Source organism: Oryza sativa, chromosome 1 (genome assembly GCF_034140825.1).
Source record: "Oryza sativa Japonica Group chromosome 1, ASM3414082v1".
Lineage (NCBI taxonomy): Eukaryota > Viridiplantae > Streptophyta > Magnoliopsida > Poales > Poaceae > Oryza > Oryza sativa.
The window spans coordinates 43213946-43226712 of record NC_089035.1 but is presented as its reverse complement, the minus strand read 5'-3'; the positions used below and the strand labels follow the sequence as shown (position 1 = coordinate 43226712).

Genomic DNA, 12767 nt, shown 5'->3' with positions numbered 1-12767 from the left:
GCACCACATCATAGGCCACGGGACAAACTGGTAGAGGCACGGTTGCGCGCCCACAGGCCTGTACATGGAGCGGTGTTTGCACATACAAATTGGCATTGATGGCTGGCGTAGTTATTGGTGCAGCGAATGCGATGAGCGTCGAACATCAAGCAATGTAGACGAATAATTGAGGCGAAGAGGCGCCTAGTCACCAAATTAGAAGATAAAATTATGATTGATCGCTTCATGTCTGATTTGAACTAATCTAGTGATTTGATGGGTTGATTGTAGGCTAATGGGGTTGTCTAGTACTACCTCCGTCCTAAAATAAGTGCAGCCATGAAAATCCACATCTGATCTTTGACCGTTCATCTTATTTAAAAATTTATGAAAAAAATTAAAAAAATGTCACACATAAAGTACTTTTTTTTTAGAATTACACAATACTACGTAGACACTCACAACGCACGCCACTCACCCCTATGAACACACGCACATAAAGTACTATTGATGTTTTATCATCTAATAACAATAAAAATATTAATCATAAAAAAATTTCAAATAAGATGAACGGTCAAACGTTAAATATGAACAGTGCAAAATTGCACGTATTTTGGGATGGATGGAGTATAGGAGGAGGGCGTGAGCAATGTGGGCCATAGCCGGCCCGGTTAACCCACCACGCCCAATGGGCAAGTCATATTTGATGCGATAGACTTTAAACATAGTTTGATCATTCACCATATTCAAAAGGCAAAAAAGCTAGTATTCAAAAGGCAAAAAAGCTAGTATGTAATTTATTTTGTTGTGATTTGTTTTATTCGTAAGTGTACTTTAAGCATGACTTGCACTTTAAAATATTTACACTAACTTTAAAATAAGATGAATGATCGAACATCATATCTAAACTCTAAAGTTAATTGTGTTAAATATTTATGATGAGAGAGCAATCTGAAATGCTATGTGGGCATAGCATAATATGAAGTATTGTGTATATAACATAATTATGAAATGTGTGGGTATAACATAATTGTGAAATGTGTGGTTATAACATAATTTCAGAATTTCCGCTGTCAAAAAATATTTGTGTAACATTTTCTGCTCAGCTGAGGCTGCTGTGTGAATGTGTACAGAATCAGCGATGCTGATTTACTACATCTCTACACCAGAGCTAATTGAAAACGACATCGAGCCAATAACATCAACATTTAACAGAGCGACATATATCTCCAATGAAAAATGTGTCTTTATTTAAAAGGGAGCAGTTACTGCCTCATTACATCACTCTTTTAAATAGATACAAAGACACATATTTACTCCCACATAAAGGGATGAAAATCCCTAAAAAGAAGAGAATTTGAGCAGGAAGCTCCAGAATAAATAAAAAATATCAATGAGAAGATTGCATCTTGGAGACCAGGAAAAATGAAGATTCCTCTTGTCCCAACAGCTGAGAAGATTGCTCTCACTCCTAATATCACCAGCACCTACATTTTTGTCATTCAGGGCTGCTTCTGAAAATTGGTTTTAACTTTTCATTTGTACCAAAGATATATGTTATAAATTATTGGATTTTGGTGGCAATGCTGAAAATGTTGCCATTAAGCCCTACACTTGCCCAGGGTCCTTAATGCTGGGCAGGTAACAAAACTAGACTAAGTTAGACAAAATGATGAGTTGGGTACTCATGCTCATATCCATTGTAATCATAATATAGCTTCTCACCACAAGCTATATCACGGCAGGCAACCAACAAGACATGGCTCTCACCATCTATGTCATACCGGACACATTTAATATTCTTCTTCTTTTTGCCATCCCTGCAAAGATTTAACATTTTCAAATTTAGGAACGATAGCAGTCTTTCCAACATCAAGCATAGAGTCAGTCTTCCTATATTTGAGAACAGAGTATTTTATTGAAGGAATGCAGAAATAAAGATGGTTTGACATGTCAGACAGACGCCTAATTATGTACTTATGCAATTATAAGAATTTAAATGCAACTACTTGATGCCTTAGAATATGTGGCGTCAACATTTCTAAAGTTTGTCCATTAGTAGGCTTAAAACTATGATTTATTATGAAAAATGTTTTCAGAATATTATAGTTTTATTATCATATCTCAAGTTAATGCAATAAACAGTGATGGTAAAAGTTGCATCTTGAAGGCCACAAAATGTAAAAAACATAAGGTAAAAAAGAACGAAGATTATACTTACAGAGTGTGATTATTAATGCCATTAATGAAACGGGAAATGTTTCCACGCTTATCAGGACAAATAACCAGCCTTTTGGAAGGATCTTCTGTCAAAAGAAGAGTCATTATACTGTCACCATCATCATTTGCTCTGTTTTCCAAAAAATCAACATCTCCAGTATATTCGGCGATGAAGGTCATATCTTTAATATCAGCATCAGCCTGCACTGTGAACCTGAAAATTATCATGGATTAGTCTAATTATGTATACTGATACTGCAAAGCTAAATATATCTGATCATAGTTTAGAAAGTACCCTTCGCGTGAATCAAACACCACAAGAAGGGGAGGGCATTCTCCCCTTTTTTGCATGGTTCTGCAAAGTTCTATAGTTTCCTTATCCTCTTTTGGAAGAATCTAGAAATTGAAGAGTGTATCATTATCTACCAAAGGGCCAACAAAATAAAATTGTTTGCATTAAACGACTTGCTAACCTGCATGCCACCTTCTTCCAGTGTAGCTTGATTACACGATCTCCCAGCCATACCAGGCATGTAAGTCAGCTCATTACTGAACTTCATCTTCGAAGATGTCATAGCAGTGGCTAGAGAAGCCATTTGTTTGAGCCTTTGAACTTTATCTTCAGTTGGGACATATGGCAGTATCCTCCTCCTCTTCTTGTGCATAACAAGGGAACGCTTTCTTCGCTTCTTAACATCTACACAAGTATAAAGTAAATTAGCTATGTTAAGTCAACTGCTTGACACAATTGAACAACTAAGTCTTGCGGTCAAACTGTCAGCCATCTTGCAAACATTGGATCAATCTTCAAGAGTTTAATTGGTACAATATATGATAGGCACGGAAATTTCACAAGAACTTAATTTCAATGAATATTCAACCATGGAAAACAAGAGCATCCAAAGAATGGTTTTTGCCAAGTTTCTTGAAAAATATTTATATCTATATTATGAATTTCTGATATCTGAACCAAGAGCATGTTCGAGAAGTGGTGCAACATACTTAAAACTCTTCCATTCGAATACCTCAGTGACAATGTTTCTATTACAACCAAGCATGTTTAAATAATTTCTGGTATGCAAGAATACTTTGTTGTTATGTCTATCATATTAACTAGCAAACATGTGCTATTTTCTTTATTCAGCAAAAGTGTAGCTAACATAAGCTAATGAACTGCTCTGGAATAACGCTACAGCTTTGTAAAGCTTGTACAAACATATTCACAAAGCAGTGATAATAAGACCGATGCTTGTATGGATCATTATGGCAACATGGGAGCTATTTTATGGCTAACTGAATGCAGAGCGGATCATAAAAATACTAGCAGCATTGATGGAAGTTGGTCAATCCATATAGTTTGACCGATCAAAAAAGCAGTAAATTACATGATCTTTGTGGCAATCACACATTCCTATTTCTATTATGAATGTGTGCACCATTATAACATCAATTAAATGTTTGTGCAATATAATTGTCCCGCCTATTACAGTGGGGAAAGCGTAAGGCAAAACAACACTAGAATTGACCTACATTACGCATAAAAATATAGGTTGCATAATAACAAAATCTCTGCTACTAATCGCTCCTATCAGGTACACCCTCCGTCGCGAAAAGAATCAACTTCTAGCTGATACATAGCCAGAAGTTGATTTGTCTTGGGACAGAGGGAGTACGTCATACTGATAACCAAAGATAATTAGCAGTAGTGTGGTATGCTTATCATGTGTCTATTTCTCATCACCACTACAAAAGCTTAGGCCACACGGATATATGATGGAATCCAATCCATAAGCCTCACCACTGTATCAGCAATAAGGCACCCCACACAATCAAAATGGTCTCACAATTCAGACTTGTACAATGGAACACTTTTCATGACCTCTCCCAATTGCAAAGTTACATGTTCTTATTGCTACTACGAATGCATGCACCATTGTTACATGAATTAAATGCTTGTTCAATACAACTTTCCCACCTATTTACAACAAGGAAAGCTTTCCCGCGTACTTCCAGTGGTAACATAAGTGAGCATTTCATATTGGAAGGTCGCAACATTGTCTATTCCCGCCTATGCAGCCCAACAACTCTAGAGTTAACATACATTGCACACAGAAATATAAATTGCACACTAACAGAATCTATACAACTGCACGCTTCTATTGGATACACCCTCCATCCCAAAAAGAATCAATTTCTAGGAATGAATCTGGACTAGCCCAGATTCATCCCCAAAAGTTGATCTTTTCTTGGACGGAGAGTAAATCATAGCGATAACCACTTATGTATTCAGCATTAGCACGGTATGCTTATCATGTGGATGTTTCTCACCACCACCACAAGTCTACAAAAGCTTAAGGCAAAACTACACTAGAATTGACCTACATTACACATAAAAATATAGGTTGCATAATAACAGAATCTCTGCTACTGATCGCTCCTATCAGGTACACCTTCTGTCCTAAAAAGAATCAACTTCTAGCTGATACATAGCTAGAAGTTGATTTGTTTTGGGATGGGGGGAGTATGTCATACTGATAACCTAGCTAGAAGTTGATTTGTTTTGGGATGGGGGGAGTATGTCATACTGATAACCAGATAATTAGCAGTAGCACGGTATGCTTATCATGTGGCTACTCACCACCACTACAAAAGCTTAAGCCACACGAATATATGATAGAATCCAATCCATAAGCCTCACCATTGTATCATCAATAAGGTACCCCACGCAATCATAATGGTCTCCCAATTCAGACTTGTACAATGGTGCACTTTTCATGACCTCTCCCAATTGCAAAATTACACATTCTTGTTGCTATTACGAATGCATGCACCATTATTACATCTTAAATGCTTGCTCAATATAACTTCCCCACCTATTTACAGCAGGGAGAGCTTTCCCGCGTATTTCCAGTGGAGACGTAAGTGAGCATTTCATATTGGAGGGTCACAGTATTGTCTATTCCCACCTATTGCATCTACTAACTAGATATGCAGCCAAAACAACTCTAGAGTTAACGTACATTGTGCACAGAAATATAAATTGCATACTAACAGAATCTGTACTACTAAACGCTCCTATTGGATACACCCTCCGTCCCAAAAAGAATCAACTTCTAGGAATAAATCTGGACAAGCCCGGATATATCCACTTATATATTCAGCTGTAGCACAGTACGCTTATCATGTGGCTATTTCTCACCATCACCACAAGTCCTACAAAGCGTAATTGGAAAACTACACTAGAATTGACCTACATTACGCATAATAAAAATATAGGTTGCATAATAGCAGAATCTCTGCTACTGAACGGTCCTAACCAGGTAGATCATACTGATAATCAGATAATTAGCAGTAGCATGAATGTCGCTATTTGTCACCACTACTACAAAAGCTTAAGCCACACAAATTATAAGATGGAATCCTATCCATAAGCTAACCACTGTATCATCAGTAAGGCACTCCAAGCAATCAAAATGGTATCACAATTCAGACTTATAGAACAATGGTGCACTTTTCCCAAATGCAAAATTACCTTGAAAAAGCCCATATTTCTCCGCCTCGGCATCCTCTGCGCCCTTCTGAATCCGGAAGAAATCAACGATCTTCGTCTGAGTCATCGGGAACCCTAACACCCCCCACGCCACCGAAGACACAAGGAGAAAAACAGTGAGATAAGAACAATCCGAAGCACGAGAGAAAAGAAAAAGGGGGTGAGAAATTAGAAAAGGATGGAAATGGGCGAGATCGTGCGTGGCGGCACGCACGGCGACGCACTTTTGACGGGCTTGGAGCGCGGGGCGCATGGCGGGCAGAACCAGGGGCCGGTGGGGACCCTGGCGGCGATGGGGCGGAGGCAGAAGGTGTGGCGGCCGCGGTCGCAGCCGTCGCACAGCAGCAGCTCCTCGTCCCGCTCCCCGGACCCGCACACGTCGCACCGCGTGCTCTCGTAGGCGCGCGCCACGGGGGGCGCCGCGTCGACGGGCAGCGAGCGGCGCATGACGTCGGAGATCGAGCGGTACCTCCGCGGCGACGGCGGCGGGGGCGGCGCGGCCGTGCGCTTCCGCCGCAGCTCCGGCGAGGTGGTCGTCGTCGACGACGACGACGACGACGACGACGACGGCGGCAGCGCGCGGCGGCCCATGGCGGCGGAGGGAGGAAGAGGAGGAGGGTGGGGAGATGACGTGGCGGTGGCGAGGAGGAGGGGGGCGGTGGTGGGCTCACTCGCCTCGCGCGTGAGCTGCGTCTTCTCTTCTCTCCTCTACTCTTGGATGGGAATATGGGAGATGGGAGAGATGACGCGAGGTTGGTTAATGGTTAGTGTAATAGCCTCCCGAGGTGATCAGGTGACCGTTGCTAATTGGGATTTTCTCACCACCCTTCCATTCTTTCTTCCTTGTCTGATCCTCTTTTTCTTTCCCTATTTCCCCCCTCATTTTAGGTACTGTTCAGTTTATGACCGCTTTCAACTTTGTTAAATCTTGGTATTATCGAGGTAACAAACTAAACACATTTGTACTGTTAGTACCTTAACAAATTTTGGTATTTCTAAACGGAAAATTTGGTAAAGATATTAAACCAAACAAAGACAACACTATCTTTTTTATTATTATGTACTACCTCCAGTTTCATTTTAATTGACGCTTTGGACAATGACACGCTCTACAAGATATACCTTTAACCTTATTTTTCTATTATAATATATACAATAAATAAATGCATGTTTACTTTTATTACAGTGTTTTGAAAGACAAATCTATATATGTTTTTCTAGTTTCTTTAAACTAAATATTTTTAAAGTTATTGATGGTCAAAGTTATAAAAGTTTAATCTCAACCTTGTTCAAAACGTCAATTAATATAGAACCAGAGGGAGTATCAAAATTTGGTATGGTTGATTTGGACAACAAAATGATCAAGTCCTTATATTAATTTCATTAATTGATTTCCTATTGTGCTTAGAGGCAGTTTTTACCATCTTCCAGATTTGTCCACTACGGTTTTGAACTTTTCATTAGATCCCTCGCTTTCTCCGTAGTCGCTTTTCTAACTTTTTTCTTCAGCTGCACATGAATGTAAGGAAGAAACTGTTTTTAGGTGAAGACATCATACATGCCACATGCAATGATTTTAAGATATAAATGTGATTTATCAGATTGCTCTAGATTCCATTGTACATAGTATGACAACATAGCAGCTATATCAGCTGGAAAATCTCTGTTACCATTGGTTTTTTTATTTTTGCTCAAAGGTTGTACAAGGAACCAGGATTTGGATAAGCTATTCTAGCCTAAAAACTCTAGAGATCCACATGTTACCAAGCAATAGGCAATGCAGCTACACAGCTAGCGACAGAGAGCTCCAGTGAAATCATAACTCGTTCACCAATCTTCTTTCTTGATCCAGTGCATTCCCCACAATCTGGTCCTGATCTTTTGTGCAGCCTATAAACGTGCCAACCTTCTCACCAACAATAGCTTTCGCAATATTTCCAGGTTTTTGCAAATTAAACACGACAACTGCAAGATTACAGGCCAAATTAAAAAGAATGCAAATCAAACACTGTATCAAGTCTCAGAAACTGACAGCTCTCTCCTTACCAGGAATGTTGTTTTCTTGGCATAGCGTAATGGCAGTCATGTCCATTACTGAGAGGTCTCTTGTTTGCACCTCATGGTAGCTCACAGCCTCAAGAAGGCGGGCATTTGGGTTACGCTTGGGGTCTGCGTCGTACACACCGTCAACATTTGTTGCCTTAAGTACTACCTCTGCATTGACTGCAAAATGAAAGAAAAAAAGCCATTGTAAGATGGAATAAACAAAATGAGACAATGATGTTTATTTGAGAAATCATTATAGAAAGACAAGTTCAAACTCAATTCATGATAAAATGATTCTACATGCATAATGGAAACTGTGACTAATGATTTCTTGTGAAATAGAATAGTTAAACACACCCTAACATGGCATGTATAACAATCTCTGCATCATGTCTCTAGTTTCTGGGAAGCAAGGTTGAAAATAAATGATCGATCCTTGTCTAGCCTAACTGTCTAGCTTAACCATTTAGGGCGCACAAGGGTCTTCATGAATTCATGGGATAAACTCAGAGGTGAGGCTACTAACATTACGAGCTATTGTGGGTAGAACTCTAGTTCTATTACCAGCAACTGACAGGGGCATGATGACTAACATAAATGACAAACTCGCAAAAGTACCTTGAATGTTTTGCAGTACTATATATTGTTAAATATACGACATGAAATTGCAGCTTATAAGCACTTGGCTTTAAAATATAAAAGTATTCACGTATCTCCAATACTACTTTTGTTGAGATTTTATGATTACAATTACACCAGTTCATTAGTGAGAAACGGAGGATAAACTCACTTTCTGCACAACGAAGAGCAGCAGCTGTATCAGTTGTAAAGAATGGGTTCCCTGTACCAGCAGCAAATATAACAACTCTTCCTTTCTCTAAATGCCTGACAGCTCTTCGGCGTATGTATGGTTCTGCAACTTCTGACATACGAAATGCAGTTTGGACACGGGTTGGTATTCCAATGCTCTCCATTGTTGCTTGAAGAAATATGGCATTCATCACAGTAGCCAACATGCTGAATTAGGAAAAGAGTAAGATAAAGTGGTGAACTATTTTATGCTGAGAAATTATGAAATCACTTATAACAGGAATGATGTCTTCTTTTTTTTAAAACAAAACCTAAAAAACATTTTTAAAAACGTTATGGGCAAAGGATATAGACCATATGTTAAATACTTACATGTAAGTTTGCACTTACAGAGAACAGTATATACTTATTGATTGTATGGTTTGTAAAATCGAACTATAAGTTTACACTCAGTACACTATTCTGCTTGGAAATTTGTTATGGAATTTTGTTCTATGAAATTTAGATGTGTTCTACGTGATGGGCCGATAGGCACAATCAGGCGTGGTATTATAGATGTTTAAATAGCCAAAAAAAAAAGTTAGCATGGATTACATAAATTAGCATATTTGCATGGTTGCATGCAACTACTAAGGCATGCCGAGTTGGGTGTTCTTGTGTCATTATTAGGTTAACCCTCATGGCGCTTCCACTTCATTTAATGCATTCTCGATTGCCAACCACAGGATGTTACGATGGTTCAATTATGAAAGACATTAGAAAACTGAACATCATACCCAATGTAATCTGCTGATGAGCGGTCGAGTCCACTACATCCAGCCCAAGAGGCCCCGCGGAAGATATTGCCGCCACCAACAACAATAGCAACCTGCAAGGGTTCCCGATCTTTAATGTACAGCATATGTTTCTACAATAGAGAAGACAAGAGGAACATACACATAGCATAATACCACTTCGTTGGAACACAGGGCGGTTTAGTTGTTGAACTTTAAATGTCTACTATGTACATGCCTAATTATGTTTCACTTGATTTAATTTCAATCTTCAAACAGTTAATCGGGTAAATAAGCAATAAAAGAATGAAAGGCACTGGCACACCTCTACACCTAGTCTGGTGACAGAAGCAACCTCTCTTGCAATTGCCATCGTGATCTGCAACAACATTACACACTTACATGACCTGTTCCATCAAATATTCAGTATTTTAAATTTGATAATGCTCCACTAAAAGCAACCTCACCTTTGGATCAATATTTTCTGTGTGATCTCCAGCAAGAGCCTCCCCACTTACTTTAAGCAACACCCTTTGCCATCTATATGGCTTTTTAGATCTAGAGCCTTCATCAAGCATAAGGCTGAATGGTGGCATCAGTGATGTTTGACCTCTGTCAAATAAAAGGAGATGCGTTATCAGGAATAACTCACTCCATAATTAGACTGTATTCAACATCAGAAAGAAACTACTACAGAATTTGAAAGAACATACATTGTTACAGAATTGACCTCAGATTTTGATGGCAAGCTGCCAATTCCAACAGAATATAAGGAAAAGTCACAGTCATAGTTTAGTATTTGTGAACATGAACCATGCAGATGTATTGCACACACAAATAATTTAAGTTTGACTTGAAGACATCACAATAGTATTTAAAGGTGCTCATATATAATACACCGCTTTTTTCAGAGATGATAGTGTCTTTGTCTTAGTTGGGCCACTTAACAGCTAAATAGCCACTAGTTCATCCTTGTTAACTCAGTAGTGACACCCTTACTATCTATTACAATCTCTAATCCTTGTGATGTGTGGCACGGCGTCGTCGCTGGCAGAGGATGTATGGAAAATGAGGCGCGGTGAGTGCCAACGCCATTCAAGATTGCATCGGCAATAGATTAAAATTCATTTTATTGAACATTAAACGCGCAGCGCAGGAAAAAAAATCACAAAGTAATAGGACATCAATAGGAACTACACTAAGAAAAGACTGAAGACTAATTCCTATGTAAATTTCTTGGATTGAGATTTTAGAAGTAAAATTTTAACAGAAAATTCTTCCATTCCATAGTGATACTGTAAAAGGGGAATCATGCTACTAGTCTACAGATTCTGCTAGAGCGCTATTGTAATTTCTCTGACATATCTGAACATATCCTACCCAAAATTTAGCATCCAACTCCAAGACACTAATCTAGCAAATACCGCAATATTTGGGGAAATGCCTCGTCCTCTATTTCTTACAGTATTTCGCTCCCCTCCACACGCCGGTGTGCCACCCCGTACGGCCGCCGCACACACCGCCACGAACCTCGGTGGCCAACTCGCCGCCCAAAGCTTCAGGCCTCCGGCCTCCGCTCGGCTAAGACTCGGGTGGTCGACACTGCTCCTTCTCATATCTCGCATCTCGCACGCGCTGACCATGTCTCAGGGCGATGGCGGCCGGCCAAAAGCTGGGGGCTACTCGCAGACATACGAGTTCTCCGCCATTGTTACCACGCATTGGCACAAACACAATGGGGGAGACCACAAAACATCACGTCAACCGCAGCCACGAAGAACAACACCCCGTGGAGCCAACCGAGTGCAGAATCACGTACCCAAAGTTGGAGGGAGAGTCGGAGCCGGCGGCGCGTGCCCTCGGCCTAGGCGCGGTGGAGAGGGAGACGGAAGACGCTCGCCGCGGGCGCGCCGACGAAGCCGGAGACCGAGGGAGAGGCACGTGGGAAGACGCCGGCGGCGAAGGCGAGAGGCGGATGAGGAAGGACGTAGACATGCCGCAGGCGACGGCGGCGGCGGCGGCGGCGGCCATGGCTGGAGAGCAACCGCCGCGCCGGGAAGAGGGGGGACGAGATGATGACGATGAGGACGGCTTCAGGAAGGAAAGCCACGTAATTATAGTCACACGCACAGAGATTTTTTTTGGGCCAATTGCATATTTGCCACTGGATTGATCAGGTATTGTGGATCTGCCACTAAAAAAACTATAATTGTAAATTTGCCATCAAAAACAGTATGAAACTAACATAACTGCCACTGGACTAACAGCTTAGACTAACACCGTTAGATGGCTGGTTTTCATGAAAATTAGGACAAGGATGCCCTTGCCCATGAAATTGTGAAATTGACAACATTTTGGCATCAATAAAACAATATTTGAGGCAGCAAGCAAGAACATAGTCAACTAGCATCATTTCGATAGAAATTTTGACATTGTTTCCTTTAACATATGCCCTTTGACAAAAAGAAAAAAACGATGTGGTGAAATAAGACTTAACCCTAACAATGGCTGTCAAGAACCTCGGCCATTCCTACAGGATAAGCAAAAAAAAAAGGAGAAATATTCTAGTAGATCAACAAGGAACAGATGAAAATCTACATCTAAATGCCTACACGATAGACAGAGATAGCAGGTCACAACCATTTCAGTATAGAGTATATACGTTTCTTTCTGCTACTGCCCATCGTAGCCACCACACCGCCTGAAGCAGCCGACGCCGCAGCCCACCGCACTCAACGCCGACACCCTCCGCAGCCTGATGCAGCCTGCTGTAGCCGTCGCCAAGCAGCCGCAAGCGCGGCAGTCGACGCCGACACCTGCCGGAGCCGCGCGCCGCAAGCCGCTGCTTGCCTTACTGCACTACTCGTTGAAATCTGCACCTCTTTCATTGGCATCTACTACTCCCAAGTGACCGATTTTTGATCGATTTGCTCCTGATTTGAATGAAGGGATGAGAGGATTGGGCTTGTAGGGTTCATCGTGGGAGAGGAGAGAAGTTCGAGCAGATGTTTCTGATGCGGTAGAGTTGGGGAAGAAAGCGGATAAGGTCGAATCTGGCAAGGGCAACATGGTCTTATCACGTTGCCTTGTTTTTTAATTTAATTTCATGAATTATTTTTGTCCTCTTACTCGTACAAATTGGAACGGCAATGGCATACGGAATCTGCTCATGCTGTTTTCAGTGGTAAATTTGCAATTCATGATTTTATAATGGCTATTTTGAGTTAGGGGGTGAAAGTAGTGGCAAATATGCAATTCTCCCATTTTTTTTTTACTGCCACTATAATTGGGCCCAAAATATTACTGCCACTAAAATTTGGCCCAGTTATTACTGTCACTACAATTAGGCCCAACTATTACTGCCACTATAATTGGGCCCATACAAGTTC

The 12767-nt window shown here is 40.7% G+C and overlaps 2 protein-coding genes across 2 annotated transcripts; both read right to left on the bottom strand.

Moving 5' to 3' along the window:
- Positions 1–1203: 1203 nt before the first annotated feature.
- Positions 1204–6493, bottom strand: LOC4324466 (probable Histone-lysine N-methyltransferase ATXR5). Its single transcript, XM_015776910.3, has 6 exons — positions 5974–6493; positions 5732–5824; positions 2673–2896; positions 2495–2595; positions 2201–2413; positions 1204–1799 (listed from the first exon to the last, which is right to left on the bottom strand). Exons 1-6 carry the CDS (start codon positions 6338–6340, stop codon positions 1640–1642), a joined length of 1158 nt encoding a protein of 385 aa, XP_015632396.1. The 5' UTR covers positions 6341–6493; the 3' UTR covers positions 1204–1639.
- An 830-nt stretch (positions 6494–7323) lies between these two features.
- Positions 7324–11461, bottom strand: LOC4324465 (uridylate kinase PUMPKIN, chloroplastic). The gene is made up of 7 exons (XM_015783464.3): positions 11198–11461; positions 9846–9990; positions 9704–9757; positions 9382–9473; positions 8586–8812; positions 7796–7972; positions 7324–7714 (listed from the first exon to the last, which is right to left on the bottom strand). Exons 1-7 carry the CDS (start codon positions 11407–11409, stop codon positions 7566–7568), a joined length of 1056 nt encoding a protein of 351 aa, XP_015638950.1. The 5' UTR covers positions 11410–11461; the 3' UTR covers positions 7324–7565.
- Positions 11462–12767: the final 1306 nt, after the last annotated feature.